The 18,035-nt window shown below is 38.2% G+C and overlaps 1 protein-coding gene across 1 annotated transcript in view; it reads left to right on the top strand.

Annotated features, from left to right (window-relative positions):
• Positions 1-12,043, top strand: part of LOC126176677 (serine/threonine-protein kinase Nek8) — a 306,561-nt gene extending 294,518 nt beyond the window's left edge. The window contains exon 22 of the mRNA XM_049923838.1: positions 11,843-12,043. Within this exon, the coding sequence (XP_049779795.1) occupies positions 11,843-11,911 (69 nt within the window). The 3' untranslated portion in view covers positions 11,912-12,043. The remainder of the gene's footprint in view (positions 1-11,842) is intronic.
• Positions 12,044-18,035: the final 5,992 nt, after the last annotated feature.

The raw sequence follows: 18,035 nt of genomic DNA, 5'->3' as shown, positions 1-18,035 counted from the left end.
GAATGCAGTATGTTCTTGAGAACTTCTGTGACTGTGGTCAAGATAGAGATGAGATGATAGTTTGTACCTTACGTTGTGTATCCCTTTTTGTGGAGAGGCTTCACTAAAGCAAGCTCTGTTTTTTCTGATTCATAGATGCATTAAATATGTGGGCCAAAACTTTGCATAATTTATCTGGGCAGAATTTTAGGAGTTTACTGGAAATGTTAGCTATACCTCATGATCTTTTGCTTCTTTTTAAGGCAGTAGTTTTCTTTACCTCATTTCGAATTACGGGAGTTACAGGGTACACTTATCTCACTAATGGGGCAAAGAAAATGTTTCAGTATTTCCATGGCACTTTTTAAGAACCTGTATGCTCACCAGCACTTTAAAAATGGCCATTGGATTTCTGCGATATGTCTTGGTCTCCTGGATATTTATTATCAACATTTAAAACAATGTTTTTGTTTTTACTGGAACAGTTCAAATTTTTACCACTCCTAATTATGTCCAAAACTGTTATGATTTAGTTAAAAGATTAGTTGATTTTGGAGCTAAAATTTAAGCTTTTTGATTGTTTGGTTACTTTCAAATGGTTCAGATGCCTCTGAGCACTATGGGACTTAACTTCCGAGGTCATCAGTCCCCTAGAACTTAGAACTACTTAAACCTAACTAACCTAAGGACATCACACTCATCCATGCTCGAGGCGGGATTTGAACCTGTGACCGTAGTGGTTGCACGGTTCCAGACTGTAGCGCCTAGAACCGCTCGGCCACACCGACCGGCTTGTTTACTTTGCTTAATATTTTACAGTACTTTTCATAATGATTTATTCAGTAGGGTTGCCTGAACTTTTTGATGTACTTTAAAAATTTTTGTCTTTGTTTAAAACTATTATGAAAAGGATAGATTGCAACTCACCATAAAGGCGACACATTGAGTTGCAGACAGGCACAATGAAAACACTGTTACAGTAGAACCCCTCTAATCCGTCACCTTCGGGACCGGGACCATGGTCGGAATGAAAAAAAAAATGTTGGATTATCAGAAAAATCTAATATTTATTGCAAAAATGTAAAAAGACATTTAGTACAAAAAATTAAACGATATAAGAACTAAAAGACGTCCAGAGCAATATAAAAAGGTGTTTTTTACACAGTGTTAAACAATGTATTAACTAAAAAACGTCTACACACATTATAATATGTATTGGTTTTAAAAGGAAAAACGACAACCAACTTACAGTACTGTACTGTACTTAATAATGTATAAACGATATATACTGTAAATTAAAAAATGTTTATAGGACTGTATATAAAAAGAAATTTTTTACAAAGAAATAAACTACTGCATTTATAAACTAAGAAATGATTATACTGTATGCATTGTTTTTACAGTAAAAACGAAAACAAATTACTTTGGAAAGAAGTCAGTGATACATTTGTGTTTAGCAGATGTTATTGTAGATTTTCCTGCAATGTCCCTCCATTTTTTTATCCACAAAACGTCCATTGGAGTTGAAGTTGGACTCTGCTCGATGTATTGAAGGGCGATGTCAAAAGCGTTTTTTGCATAGTTGTGTGAAATCCGGGTGGGGGGTTCGTCTTCACCGTCCGAGTCCTCATTCACAGTTTCCTGGCTGACAGCGGCAACAATCTGGTCATCATTGAGATCTTCAAACATGTCACAGTCTTTGTCACATTCGTTGATCCACTCTTCAACTTCATTGGCAGTGACGTTCGGCTCCAGAGTTTGTAGATATTCAATGATTTCAAGAGCGTCGTTGTTTTGCTCATCTTTGGTATGCTCATTTTCAGTTATAACTTGTGGCCAAAGCTTACTCCATGATTTCCGCAGTGTGTCAGGTTTCAGTTCATCCCATGCTGCAGCGATTGTGTAGATAGCATCTTTGATGTTCAGGGATTTCATTGCCTGAAATAAGTTATGATGTGCTTTCGATGAAGTCCGGATCCATTGGTTGGATGAGTGAGGTAACATTAGGAGGCAGAAAGAGAGCTTTTATGTCCCCTTTCACCAAATTTTCCTCAGATGGATGTGATGGTGTGTTATCCAACAAGAGTAGAGCACGAACAGGCAGATTTTTTTGCTTCAAGTCTAATTTGACCCTTGGTACAAACTCATCGAAAAACCAAGGTTTAAAAAGGTTACAGTCCATCCAAGCAGATTTTTGATTGCGGTAATAAACTGGAAAGGAAGATAAGTTTATAGTTTTGAATGCCCTTGGCTTCTTAGATTTGCCAGTGACCAACAAGGGGAGCTTGTGGGTACCTCGTGCATTGCTACAAGGAATAACAGTCTTTTATAAGTTTCGTTCCTACCACGGATTCATTTGAAGCTGCGAGCGTTTTTGCTGGCAACATTTTAAAGTTCAGCCCTGTCTCGTCGATGTTATACACTTGACAGGGTAACAGTTCATTTTCTTCTACAGTTTCTTGAAACTTAACAGAAAACTCTTTAGCAGCTGCGGCATCGGCAGATAGTTTTTCACCAGAAATAGAAACAAATCGGACACTATGACGAGTTTTCCGATCAATCCAGCCTTCACTGGCAGCAAATTTACTTTCGGCTTACAGTTTTTTGTGCAAAACTATTGCTTTTTCTTTGAGAATTGGCCCGGATATTCGAGTTCCTTCCCTTCTTTCTTGACAAAACCACATCCACAATGCGTTGTCAAGCAGTGCAAGTTTAGGCTTTTTTAATGTTTTGCGATTCTTCAGAGTGTTTTCACCATCAATCGTAACTGTATGGGATTCAATATCTTTCTGATTCTTCCTTCAATCCATAACTGTTGTAACACCTACATTCAGTTCCTTTGCAGTTTTTTTGAGTGATTCTCCTTCTTCCAGTCTTCGTAGCACTACTAATTTTTCATTTAGTGAAAGAGTTACGTATTTACGTTTGAATCTAGACATGTTGAAAAACAGACAACTGTACACGCAATGAATCTGCAGTAATAAGTACTGTAGAGAACACAGAATAAAGCAAACAATGACGTTTTTTAATCCCAACAAACAATTAAACACCACAGTAACGTACAGTGTAACAATATACACAGCCACAGACACCGCAACAATGGCCCAACAGGCGTCCAGTCAGTGACAAGTCGGCACAGGCTCTCGAGCCTGAGCGTGGTCCAACTAACCGGAGTGACGGACCATCCAAGGTCAGATTAGAGGGGTTCTACTGTACATGCTGTGCTTTTGGCCAAAGCCTGCTTCAGAAAAGAAAGGAAAACACACATTCACATCAGCGGGAACCTTCCAGTTTTATTGCAAAACAAATTGTATTTGGAATTTACATCTCTTTCACAATATATCAGTTTACATCTTCGAGATGTGATTTACAGGGCTTAATCATTTCTTTATACATTGGTCTTACTACTTTCCAGTGTTACTCAGTTTTATTCTAGCAGTTAATAGTCAGTCTCTGATAATCAGGTATGGACAGACCATTCAATACTTTACTGATTTACAAAAGTTTTGTTGATTAGAGTGCTTTAATTTGGAATTAATCTGGTGAGAAAACTGACTAGTGGGGTGATGTTGTAGGTACACATCAAATTTCCCAGTACTGTATGTTGGGAAATTTACAATGAAATCCCAAAGTGCTGTTACATTTTTTTTTACATTTAAACAGATGCAGTAGAAGTGAGTGTAACTGTTGCACAGAGGGCTAGATTCGCTGAAGCTGTCCTACATATTTCTACAATTGACAGGATTGAACTGTTAATGGGAAATTCGATGACAAAGGCTTCAAATGCTGCTCTGGACAAAAATTGTGCACCACAGTTGCATTACATTTGCTACTGTACTTAACAAAACTAGCAACACCTTCTTTTTGCCTTTTGTTTTCTGCTGTATAATGCCATAAGATTGTGATCAGATATTAAATGTCCATCAGCTCCGGAACAGATATGGTGTTCCATGAACCACAGTGATGAGCATGGTCTATACTTTCATAGTTGTACACATTGACTGTGTGTTTATTTAGCTTATTACACAAGCCTCTATTATTCTGGGGGAAAATTGTTAGCCACACAGTCATCTACCGAGATAGCTGCCTCCAGTGGGTTGTGCATCCCTGAGCTATCTTACAGATATCCTTTAGATCTCAAAAGCCATGGCACAAGTCTAGGAAGTCTCAGCAGCTTATTACAAAACCTTTAAAGTCTCTAATTTCAGGCTAATGCTTGACTCTGAACCAGGGGTACCAAATCAGTTCTACACAATGCTGAGATTGTGAATGTCACTGAATTCTCACAAACAAGGTTGGTCTTCTCAAACTTCTCTGTCAATCACAATGATCCAAACATGAACTCAGAAATAGAAGACAGACATATTTTGTTCTAACATTTCTGAGTAAGCAAAGAGTATCCCACTGGCTCATTTTCAATTTTAGATGGAGACAAGGCTTCAAACTTGTTTAAGGCTTCCACTTGACTCAGAACCAGGAGGCCACAAACAATTCTGGGGGCAATGCTGCAGATTGTTTCTCATTAGCAGCATAGTCTTGATGTAGTATCCTTAGTTCTCCCTGGCCCCTGCCTCCTCTTTCCATGGCCCCTAGATTTACCACTGACACGTCACCCAGTCAAATCAACAAGACATGATAGGTCTTTTAGTGATCCAGCTATACACGGCTAACAAAATTAAGACCTATTTATTTCAGTTATGAATCAAGCCACATGTAGTGATCATGACTCAGCCCTGACACTAAATTTTCACCAAACTATCATAAAGTGTGTGTGTGTGTGGGGGGGGGGGGACCTTTCTGATTTCTACTAACAAAGTTTGACCATTTTGCCTAACATTTATCTCTGCATACACAGTTAAGTACAGTACAACTGGATGTACTTATGGTTATGATGATGTGGCAATAGGGCATTTACTTCTAAGTGAATACACAGTGCTCTGTCTGACACAAGTTATTATGTTTACTCGCATCTGTGTGTACTACACCAATTGGGTGTAAGCAGCTCTGCTGTCATTCGCTGTTGCATTCAGCTTAATAATGGATGCCACAATTTGAACAAATACAATGCCTAAATAATTGTATTTTAAATTCACTCACAGAAATTACAGTGCACATGTGTTTAACACCCACCAAAACATAATTAAAATAGCAGGTGTGACAGTAGTGCTAAAATTATGAATGAAAGAAATAGGCAATTTATTATGTCTCTAATGCACAACACTGAAGTAACACAGTTCAGTAGAGGGTTTTTGAAGTTATTTTGATAATGGAATTATGGTCTGTTCGTTTACCAAGTGAATAATGCGATGCGAACTCGCCACTGTTGGCGGTAACATGCACACTCACAATAAACAATTCCTACATGCCTGTCGCACAAGTAACTATTCAGGCACACAGTAGCCAGTGATGGCACAAATAGACATTGGAATTATAAACTATTTAAAATGTACACAGCACATTCACAGCAAACACAGTTCTTTCCAGAACACTGTAACTACAATGTCATCTGTCCATAGCTATATTATTGTAGTTACGCAACACTGTTAATTTGGTGGTTTTACACAGTCCAACTTATCTGTTCACTTTAAACATTTTACATTCCATTACAGGAAGGAGCAGAAATGTATCTTATCATTAACCAGTTTCGTTCGCACCGATTGTTTCACTATACAACATAGTCAGCACACTATTAACCAGTGGCGGCCGCTGAGGCGTTCCATTGGTGGTGCCAAAAAAACCTTGTTTGTTAGCATTGAATGCATTATGGAATTTTGTCGATAATTCATATATTTCATAAGATATTATATTAAACAAAACATATAGAGAAACATAAATAAACACTTATTACAAAAGGCCCTTCTTATGCACAGTAAGAGATCGATATATTCATAGATAACACGATAGCAAGTGATTGTACAAGAGAGAGAGAGAGAGAGAGAGAGAGTTGCTTTAGCTATCTTTTTTGCATGTCTGCATGAGATATTAAACCTAACACTAACTCTGAAAATCTGTCTTGCACACACAAATGCACATGCACGCACAAAGTCTCAAATACAAAGGTCAACATAATTCTGTTTGGAGACATTAACATAACACTAATATCATAAATGAATCCAGTGGCACCCTCATAAATATCCTTCAAAGTTTTGGTGTGTCCGTGTGTCCTTATTGGTTGATAGTGCAACATGGGTTACTACAATGACTGCATCAGTAATTGGCCATGTGGCCACAAATATGGACAGGGAAAAATGTGATGTAGCTGTAAAAGATCTCAGATTATCAGACCATCCGTGTCAAATACCAACAGTAAAATCAGGCATTGAATCATTCCCTAAACTACAAGCCTCCAAATGACGACTATCAGAAAACAAAATTAAAAAAATTTCAAAGGAACTAGCAAAACAAAGCTGGGATGAAGAGTATAAGGAAACCAATGTGAATATGAAATCTAAATTTTCCACATTATTTAAATTGAACTCTGAAAAGGCATTTCCAAAAGTATGCATGTCTGTATCAATATCTCACAAAAACAGGTGGATAACAGCAGGTATTATAAGTCCTCCCAAACTTTTAAATACCACAGTTCCACAAAAAAGAGTCGCAATGAAACAGAATTCTTAAATTTCTATCTCAGATACAAAAAGATCTATAGAAGGTGCTGATTGCTGCAAAATAGTCGTTTAATGACAAAATAATATATAATGCAGAGAATAAAAGCAAAGCAGTCTGGAGTGTTATAAAAAAGGAAAAGGGGAGAGGCAAAGAAACACAGAATAACATACTGCTAAGATCCACAACACTTAGCAAACTATGGAAATGAGCATTTTTCAGGTATTGCACAGAAGTTACAGCAAAAATTCCCCAAAACAAATATAACAACTGTAAATAATGATCACTAAATACAATGATGTTATTTCCAACCACAGAGAATGAAGTCAATAAAACTGTTCAAAAACTAAAAAATAAAAAGTCAGTAGGCTTAGATGAAGTACCAATGTGTGTGCTGAAACAATGCATAGAGATTATACTGGGCCCTTTAACAGATGTAATAAATGAATCTTTCACATCAGGGACATTTCCAGAGCAGTAAAAAAACAGGCAAAAGTTGTACCTTTGCTTAAGAAAGGTAATGCAGAAGACATAGAAAATTACTGGCCCATTCCCCTGCTGTCACCATTCTCAAAAATAATAGAAGCAATTATGTAAGACAGATTAATGAATTGCATGAATAAATACAATCTTTTAAGCGAATCAGTTTGGTTTCCGAAGTGGCAAAAATACAGAGGCAGCCATAGTAGAATTCACAAAGGTTGTACTTGATGCTCTTGATAAAGATGAGTGTGTCACAGGCATATTTTTGGATCTTTCTAAGGCCTTTGATACAGTTGACCACAAGACTGTATTGAATAAATTAGAAGCATTAGGAATAAGAGGGGTAGCTAATGACTGGTTTCGATTATTCCTAGCAGATAGGGTACAAAGAGTAGAGATAACACATACTTGAAATAGATCTAAACATTTAATAAAACACTTATCAGAACCAAAATACATTAATACAGGCATTCTGCAAGGTAGCATATAAGGACCAATACTATTCCTGACATACATCAATGACTTTCCCAGTAGTGTTACTCATGGTGAAAAAATTCTCTTCGCTGATAACAGCAATATTATAGTCACTGAGAAAACATGAGAATTCCTTGCAGAGAAAACAAATGAAGCTCTCAAGGAAGTTTATGATTGGTCAATAAGCAATAAATTGACATTGAACATAAAGAATACTAATGCCATGAATTTCAGTTTGAAGAGGGAAAATGACAATGTTAAATTAAATGTAGATGGCACCTATATAGACTGTGTAACAAATGCAAAATTTCTAAGAATGAATATTGATTCTCAGTTGAAGTGGTGAGAACACACAAAGGTACTTGCAAACATAATGTCACCAGCATGTTATGCACCTAGAATCCTATCATCAGTGTGTAACATGCAATGTCTTTTAGTTACATGCTATTCATATGTACACTCAGTTCTTAGCTATGGCATTCTTTTTTGGGGAACAAATGCACAAAATATGAACACAATTTTCAGACTCCAGAAAAGAGCCATAAGAATTATAACCAAAAATGGTAGTTGAGCTCATTGTAAAGATCTGTTCAAAACGCTGAGGATATTACCTGTTCCATGTGAATAAATTTACCAATCAGTTGTACATATCAAAAATAACATTGGTAATTACTGCACAAATAGTTCTGTCCATGACTATGGAACAAGAGGTAGACTCAACTTATATTTGCCACAAAAAAAAAAAAAAAAAAAAAAAAAAAAAAAAAAAAAAAAAAAAAAAAAAAAAACAAAAAAACATAAAACTCAAAACAGCATATTCTACCAAGGAATAAAACTGTACAATAAATTACCAAAAGAGATAAAAGAAATTGCAAAAATACACTTATTTAAAAATGCAGCTAAAAAGTACCTGTTATGCAATACATTTCATACATTAAAGAATTACTTAGATAAAACAGAGTAGGGGTTTGGTTAAGAAAATGTTGTACAAATAAATAATAATAATGATTATGAAACATCCACCATTCCACATAAAGCCTTCACACGATGTTTTTTTTTCCCTTCTTTTTTCCTTTTCTAGACAAACTTTCACCCAAGCTATGTATTGCTCAAAACTAACACTTCTTCCTCTTTCTGAGCTCAACATCTCACTCATTAAAGAAGGATGCTGACTCAGTTTTTCAGGATAGCAAATGGACAGTTGTGGTACAGAAAATGGCCCAAAGATCACCAGTGTGTATGTGTTTGTGTGTGTAGTGAGGGAAGTGTTATGAAACAATGTGTGTATAGTGTGTGCATTGACTGATAGTGAGATATGAGTGAACAGTGTGGCATTACATTATTTAATAAGTTATTTGTAAAAAGAGTATTGTACACCAGGAGTAAATCTAATGACTGTCTCTAACTGGAAGCCTGTAAATGTATGTGTATATGAATCAGCTTATTTTAAATTGGTCTAAACTTGTAAATACTTTGACATGTCCTATATCCATGTAAAAAGAAATATCTACGGATGAATAAAGCTGCTGCTACTACTACTACTACTACTACTACTACCACTACTTCTACTTCTTCTTCTTCTTCTTCTTCTACTACTACTACTACTACTACTACTATTTACAGTACAATTCTCCACTCGTCACAGGGTATGTTCGATCACTTTTATGTGGCAATCGTAATCAGGGGGTGTTTTGATGTATAGTTTATTAAGGTACCAGTGGAGATCGGGCCTGAACTACCACGTAACAATGCCACCAACTTCAGCTTACAACTGCGGCCTAGCCATTACCAAATGATTTATATGCTCTGTTTTGCTTTGAGTTGTGCTTGCTGGTTGTATCCTTTTCTTATTCTGAAATGAATGCAAAAAGCAATCTTCCTCTGTCACAGGGTTCGAATATGACTCACAACATCAGATGGAATCAGTGATCCATATGTACGTTATTACATCAGCTCTGCCTACCCAGGAGTATAGAACACGGATGTAAGCTGCAGGCCCTGTGAGAGGGAGGCATGGCTTGTGTCCCTACAGTGCTCTTCTACCCTCAACAGCCAAACTCTTTGTTTGTTTTACGTACATGGCAGAATGCCAGAGAAGTGTCTGCTGCAGTGTGAGTGCCAGTACCAGAAATAATAGGGCGCATAAACATTACTTGAACTTGTAATTTAATCAAAGCATTGTATTAACCAAAAGCAGCAATGGTATTGGAAATCCATTTGTTGCTCCTTCTTGTTGGCAAATAAATCTGTCACTCTCAAATTGAAATCTTCAATTTTACACACGATGGAGTTTTCACAGGATAGCATCCCTGAGACAGTCAGTCATTCTGCTTCCATAGTGTTTCATAGGAATGTTTTAATTCTCTTGAGCATGGAAAAGCACCGCTCAACTTTCATGTCGAGACAGGTGTCATGATTAGCAGTTTCAAAACTTTAACAGTCTTGTCGAATGTCACAAAGTGCATCCTCTACAATCAGCAAAAGAAACAGAACTGCTCCAGAAACTGCTCTCAACTCAGGCCCAGCATAGAGGACTTGAAGCTCACCCTTCAACTTTCTTTTTTCCATGAATGTATATGTGTGTTTAATTTCAAGGTATTTGTCTGGAAAATCTGTGTTGTATTTGTCAAACTGATTTATATCAAATAAGTTGGCTGCAAAGAGGTGTCCAGTGAACTGAAAATGTAATTTTATTTCAGAAAGGACAGCATCACACACACACTGCCACAGCATCTCTTTTTCTATGCCCATCAAGAATTTGTGGCTTCTTGGCAAGCATCATTTCGTCAGTTTTGAAACTAATCTCATTAAGGATGGAATCAACGTCATGTCTGACATTTTGCATTACCACTTCGAAGTTCTGGTTGTCTTGTGTTGCTGTGGTCAGTTGGGTTATAATCTTCTGAAGCCGATTAAAAAGTATGTCTGTATGAGGCATATCTTACAGAAAAATGATAGAAAATGAAATTACTACCTTGCAGCCTTTGTTTGTACAAACCAGCTTTTTCAACAGTAGAAGATAGTTTTATGCTCTCACTTGTTTCAGCGACTTCCATAACAGTAATAAGATTTTTCCCCATTTTGAAAAACATCTTTTACTACACACAAATGGTAATTCCATCTCGTCACACATTTGAGGCAAGCTTTTTTGAATAATGCTATGCAACATTTTTGATCTCTGTGGCAAGTGAGAAAAGAAAGAAGAATTACCTGAAAGATGTGAAACAAAGATGTGGGCTTTGCAATTAACAGAGGATGCCATAGACATAAGGTTCAACTGATGCATATAACAATGGATGTAGTTTGTATGTGGATATTTATCTTTAATTATCTACTCACACTGTTTGACCCTCTCAATTGATATTCTGATCACTCTCACTCTGCTTGTACAATATCTCAGATACATTTAACTTTACAAAGTCATGCCAATCAACATTAATGTAATAAATGATAAATGAAGAATCAAAATATTTTACATCTTCAATAGACAAGAAAACCTAATTACTTATGTCCAAAAGGGAAATAATATCAGTTGCATATTATTATTTTTAACAAACAGTTAATTATTACATTATAGAACAAAATAAACACTATGCTATATCACCAGAAATTCTTGTAGAACTATGAAAACAGAAAGAAAGCAAGAAAGAAAACAGAAAAAAAACTCTTGTGTAGGTTGCAACTAGTGATGTCTTCAAGGTCTGTATATCCTGGAGAGAAGACAGAACCCATGGGAGAGTTGTACTTGGTAACTTTGTTAGCTTTGCCGAATGTCACCCATTTACAGCAGCTTCTAATCACTTGATAGGAGTCCAGTTTTCAGCTACTTATGAACAGCAACTTATCTCTTTCTGTGTCTTAGAATGTGGAGTTGCATTGTGGTTAATAAAGTGTTTTTCTGAAAAGAAAACAAATAACTTTGAACTAAGTTGCTTAGTTCTCTTTCAGTTTATAGATCTGTTACAGTACAGAGGTTCCAAGTCTCTTTTAAGAATTGAAGTGAACTGCATGAAAGAATTTAATGTTCTGTTCTATCAAGTGACAAGACAAAGTAATAAGATGTTTAGATGTGGAGGGAAAAGAAATGTCACTCCAAAAAATGGGTCAGAAGGGTTTGAGACAGTAGATAGAAGTCAAAAGGCAAGTTGTAGATTACCAGTAATGAACTAGTAGGTCAAAGTTAAGAGTTGAATCTCCAAGCCCCTCCTCAAATCAAAAGAAAACTTCCAGATTTCTTGATGTCTCTCATTTTTAAATTTATATATTGTTTACAATTACTTCCATTGTACCATTTCAGATTCCAGATTGGATCAAAGTTGAACTGGCTCAGTCAGAAAATGCATGGAAGGGGTATCCTGAAAACTGAAGTGAATGTGAGAAAAATTGGTTTGATATTAATTCAATTTAACTGTTCTTATTCTGTAAACTATTCACTTGTATTTTGAGCCTATTTAAGTATTAATGTTTTCTAATAAATTTAATGTATGCAGAATTAAACCACCTTTATGTTACAATGTGTTGAAACATTGTAAATCAGTATTACATGAAGTAAATAATGACACTGTACATCAGATTGCTTACCACAATTGATGTATCAATAACAAATCTGTTGTATGATCCCTTATGAAATAAATGGTCAAACTTATATCTTAATTATTTAGTATGTATATGTATCTAAGTGTGTGTGTGTGAGTGTGTGTGTGTTACATGTATACACCATAACTCTACTGGTCTAAATTTTTAATCTCTCCTGAAACCTGTCTCCACCACTGCCCCAGGAACCTAATTTCATTCATAGTACACTGACACTCTTCTCTTGGCGGTCTCTCTCTTCTTATGTTCTCTCCTTCTCCCATTTCCAGTGCACTCATCCACATCATTGTGCAGTGCACAACTCTTCATGTCTTTGGCCAGAATGAGCTCATATGTGTGTAAGGAGGTGGGGGACAGGTGAGGGGGGAGGGTACCCATAGCTGTGAAACAAAAGTCATCCCAAATCTACCGATGTGCTTGGTCTTATTTATGTGTGTATCAACAAATCATTGCCAAAACTACTTGGTGACTTATTACCATCACTCCTTCCACTTTTTGTGTAACCTTACATGTTTAAGCTATAAGATATAATAATTTTTTGCAGAAGTGAGATTAAATGAAACCAAAAGCATTTAAATCCAAAATACTTATAAAATGGTTGGAAGACTATATATATAATATTTAAATAATCATTATTGATACAAAAATTAAGGCTATTACATCAGTGTGCAGAAAATCAAATGAAACAATAATACAAGGTATACTACAAGCTTCTGTTATTTGACATTTCTATTACTTTTTATATGAATGTCATTACACAGCTTCTGTTCTGGGGTGACAGTGTGAAGGTAACAACACACTTTTCAACAAACAGTTCATCAGAAGACAGGAAAATAATATCTAGACTAAGCTAAGAGGTTAGGCTTTGGTGCAACCATCTTCTTCAACAAACTTCCATGTGACATAAGGCATGAAATTACAAATCTCTAAAAACTACAATGAAGTTATAAATATACTAATTACACATCATTAGCCAAACCTTCAACAAATTAACCATCTAATTTTGAGAGGTGAAGAACCCAGTTATCTGCAGTACAAACAACAATGCACTACAAACACTCCTATTTTGTTATGACACTGAGGTAACTGATTACTGACCCATTCAGTCATTCACTCATGTTCCATAAATCCCATAATGAAGATGAATCTACAAAGACATGAAACAAGTTGATTTATAAAGTAAAAGGAAGACATTGCCATTGCAGGCTACTGTTATAAAATATACCAACAACAAAGTATAACTTGTGCTAATCTACTTGTACTGACAGTTATGGAAAAATTCAGTGCTAGCATATGCAGGTCATTGCAGGCTGTTTCGGTGAAGTGTACCAACAAATAACAACTAGTGCTAGTTTTCTCAGAATGAAAATTATTGCAGCTGCTTCTAGATTGCTTTGTATATATGTATGCTACTCAGCTGCTGTTGATATTTAATACATTAAACAGAGCATTTATATTTTACACAGACATGTCTTAGCTCTCAAATACTGGCAAAGTCAAAAATTGTTTAATACATGCTTCAGTATCAACAGTTACAGGCTGAACGAAAACACCAGGAGCCATATGCGATGTTGTGCAAAACTGACTGACAAGCTCCCTATGATAGTTGCATTCTTCCAGATTCAGCCCTGTCTCCACTACTTTTTGTTACCACATTGGTACCACAATGCATGACATGCAGGAGTGTGTACTGTGGACAATGCTATACACTGATGACGTGATGTCAGGGAGGATCTCGAAGCTCAAGTTCAAACCTGGTATGATTGTCTACAGCAGTTTTGCCTCCATTTAAACATCCACAAGACTGTATAACTCAAAATGATTCTGCCTCTTAAAACTATACAAATTAAAGGATGTCTTCTTACCAAGATGGACACATTATGATATTTTTGTTCTTGGCTACAGAGTGACTGCTATGTGAATAAGGATGTGCAAGCAAGAATCAGAGTGACCTGGATGTGTTTCAGAGATGTGACTTGTATTCTCCATGATAAGAACATGTATGTCCACCTAAAATCAAAGACATACCACACAATGGTGAGGCCATTGCATTATATGGTATTGAGTGTTGGCCTACACCTAGAAGTGCTGAACATTCACTACATGTCTTGGAGATGTGGATATTGCTTGACCATATCAATAATACAATGATCCAACAAATAGTTTCAATCAATGAGAAGATACGAGGATGGACACTTATCATTGTTGAAGGCCATAAACAATGTGGGAGACCTAAATTATGGTGGCTGGACACTATAAACCGAGACCTAGGATCAAGGAGCCTAAGTCCACAAGAAGCATTGGACCATAAGAAATGGCTTGCCTTAACTCCCTCCAATGTAAAGGGGCTAAGAAGGAGAAGAAAAAGATCAGAGTTCATGAAAATTACAGTCCTGAGTCCAAATATAAGTACAAATTGTAGAGTTAGCATGGGCTGGTGTAAGCAGTTTTGGAGAAACTGATGAAGAAAAATAAAAAAAATTTCTGTCTGTTCTAGCTGTCCACATTGCGTTTTTCACTTACCAGAACTTTGGAAAAGAGACATAATTCTGAAATTTGTAACCTCAGTGAGGTTCTTGAGCCTAGTCTTTAATAAAAGCTTATCAAGACTGCCCCACCTGTCTGATTTGAAATATAGATAACAACAAGAACTCGGATTCAGGTTGAAGCACTGTTTTCAGGTTATGTAGAACTTTCATCCATGTGAATCAACTATGGTTGCATAGTATATAGATCATGTTACTATCAAAAATTTAGGATGTGAACTGCTATATCCACGATTCACCAGACACCAGTGCACACATCAGCAAACAGGTGAGAAATGATGACGATGCAAGATGGGAAGACAGCCTGCAGTCAGGACTCAAACCCATGCCAGAGTCAAGTAACAAGGCAGAGGAACAGCGGCCCCAACAGTACAAGAGCAAGGCAATCCAGGCTACAACAAAGTGGGATGAACTTTCAGCACAACGCTGTCAACAGATCAACAAGGACAACCACAATCCAAATTGAGCCAGAGAGAAAAACCAAAATCAAAGCAAAGTTGTTGGCAAATAGTCAGTAGTACAGTGGAATCAGAAAACAAATGCTATCACATGAAGTACATGACTGAGTAAGTGCTCAAGATGTGCCAGTATTTATGCCAGCCAGGAGGGACACTATTGGCCGGTGTATTCACATGGCGAGACCTTGGCACAGTCACTAGGTGAGTGCAGTGCTGAGGCGACACTGCCCTCTATTGACTGTCAAAATCCATTTGTTCCAACTTATGCATACAGGCAGAAATGGCCCAGACAGTGCCATGGAAGGTGAAATGAAGGTGCTGTCATGTTGACTGCATGTAGGCTGAGGGGAGGAAGTGTGGTCAGCAATGTCCATCGGAACATAGTTAGAGATGGGCATTTCCGGGGGAACCACTGATCTGCAGGGAGCCAGAGGGCAGGACTGGGGTGACAATGAGATGTCCACAGTAGCTGTCCAGGTTTCTAATTGTTGTGGCAAATTGGCACCAGAAGGCAGTGGAAGATGGGGCTGCAGACAGAATGCTTGAATCTACAACCTAAGCTGGTCATGGTGATGGCACACAACCCCTTCTGTGTTTGAACCAACAAAACTTGTTGACCATGGGTGGACACTACCATTGCTGGCATCCAAGCCTCAGCAGTCCTGTAGGAGTGTGCTCACACCACCGTACCAGAGGTGTAACGTCTGGAAGGATGCGAGTGAGGTTCTGATGGTGATGGTGACAGCAGATGAAGCTAGGTCCATGGCAAGTGACTGGGGAGGAGCTCTGCAGGGCCATGATTGTTAATCAGTGTGCTGTGATAAGTGCTCAAAAACAAAGTAAGCGCCACTCTAGTGGCAGAGCATTCGATAGCCTTCTTCATCTGCTGCTTAAAAATCTGGACCAGAAGTTCAGCTTCACCATTGGAGGAAGAGTGGAACAGAGGGCTACAGATATGCTTGTTCCCACTGGCAGCATAGAAGTCCTTGAAGCTAGAGGCCATGAATTGTGGGCCATTGTCAGAGACCAATGTGCGAGGCAATCCTTCGATGGCCAAAACTTGGGCTATATGACATAGGGGTACTTTGAATAAGCATCCACAATGAGCAATGACATAGAACCCAAGAAAGGATTGACAGGGCGCCACCTGGTGGGGGGCACAAGCTGTGCAACTACAGACCTTCTTTTTGATGTAGATGTAGAGATATAGATCCCAGGCCAGTACACATGATGGTGTGCAGCATTGTCATTTGGGACATTCCCCAATGACTCCAGTGGAGCAAACTCAATACCCAATGATGCATTTCCACCAGAACAACCACTCAATGCCCATCTGTCTCAATATCCAAAAAGACGACACCATCCACAACCAAGAGGCAGTGAGAAAGCTGTTTCTAAGGGTGGAGCTCTGTCATCAAATGACGAGTGAGATAACGGGGCCAGCCATGGGTTACATAGTGAAGGACCTGTTGCAAGGTGGGGTCTCAGCACATTTCAGCATCGAAATGGAAGCAGAGGCCCTCCTTTGGTCAAAACTCAGGTCCCGACCAGCTGGAAAACTGGACAATCCATGAGCATTGGACTCCTGGGCTGTTGCCTTGTACCACATGGTATAATTGTAGCCACTGAGGAACAATGCTCAGTACTGGAGGCATTGTGCTGTTCATTCTGGGAGAATGGCCCGAATAATGCCACCAGTGGCTTCTGATCCGTAATTAGAGGTAATTCTGTCCCAAAATGTTAAACATGAAATTTCTTGACTGCAAACACTATTGCCAAGGCTTCACTTTCGATCTGTGAATAGTTGTGCAGTCCCAGGGTCAGGGCCTTGGATACATATGCAATAAGCTGTTTGAAACCAACCCTATTCCTGTGTACTGATACCACTAACAGATGTTCTGGTGGCCACAATCAATGGGCTGTGGGGAGAAAAGGGCATGAGGCAACATAGTTTTCCATTTGGGAAAACCCTTGTCACAAGCAGCGGTCCAGGTATAAGGGACCCCCTTTTTACACAGTTGATTGAGGGGTTGTGCAATGTGGGCTGCATGGGATAAGAATTTAGTATAATACAGGGCTATTACAAATGATTGAAGCGATTTCATAAATTCACTGTAGCTCCATTCATTGACATATGGTCACGACACACTACAGATACGTAAAAAAACTTATAAAGTTTTGTTCGGCTAAAGCCGCACTTCAGGTTTCTGCCGCCAGAGCGCTCGAGAGCGCAGTGAGACAAAATGGCGACAGGAGCCGAGAAAGCGTATGTCGTGCTTGAAATGCACTCACATCAGTCAATCATAACAGTGCAACGACACTTCAGAACAAAGTTCAACAAAGATCCACCAACTGCTAACTCCATTCAGCGATGGTATGCACAGTTTAAAGCTTCTGGATGCCTCTGTAAGGGGAAATCAACGGGTTGGCCTGCAGTGAGCGAAGAAACGGTTGAACGGGTATCTGGACATGCTGGAAAATTGGCTCATGCCACAACTGGAGACTGACAGCACTGACTTCATCTTTCAACAGGATGGTGCTCCATCGCACTTCCATCATGATGTTCAGCATTTCTTAAACAGGAGATTGGAAAACCGATGGATCGGTCATGGTGGAGATCATGATCAGCAATTCATGTCATGGCCTCCACGCTCTCCCGACTTAACCCCATGTGATTTCTTTCTGTGGGGTTATGTGAAAGATTCAGTGTTTAAACCTCCTCTACCAAGAAACGTGCCAGAACTGCGAGCTCGCATCAACGATGCTTTCGAACTCATTGATGGGGACATGCTCCGCCGAGTGTGGGAGGAACTTGATTATCGGCTTGATGTCTGCCGAATCACTAAAGGGGCACATATCGAACATTTGTGAATGCCTAAAAAAACTTTTTGAG

Source organism: Schistocerca cancellata, chromosome 3 (genome assembly GCF_023864275.1).
Source record: "Schistocerca cancellata isolate TAMUIC-IGC-003103 chromosome 3, iqSchCanc2.1, whole genome shotgun sequence".
NCBI lineage: Eukaryota > Metazoa > Arthropoda > Insecta > Orthoptera > Acrididae > Schistocerca > Schistocerca cancellata.
Note: the sequence above shows the minus strand (reverse complement) of the source record. Positions and strands in the feature narration are given on the sequence as shown.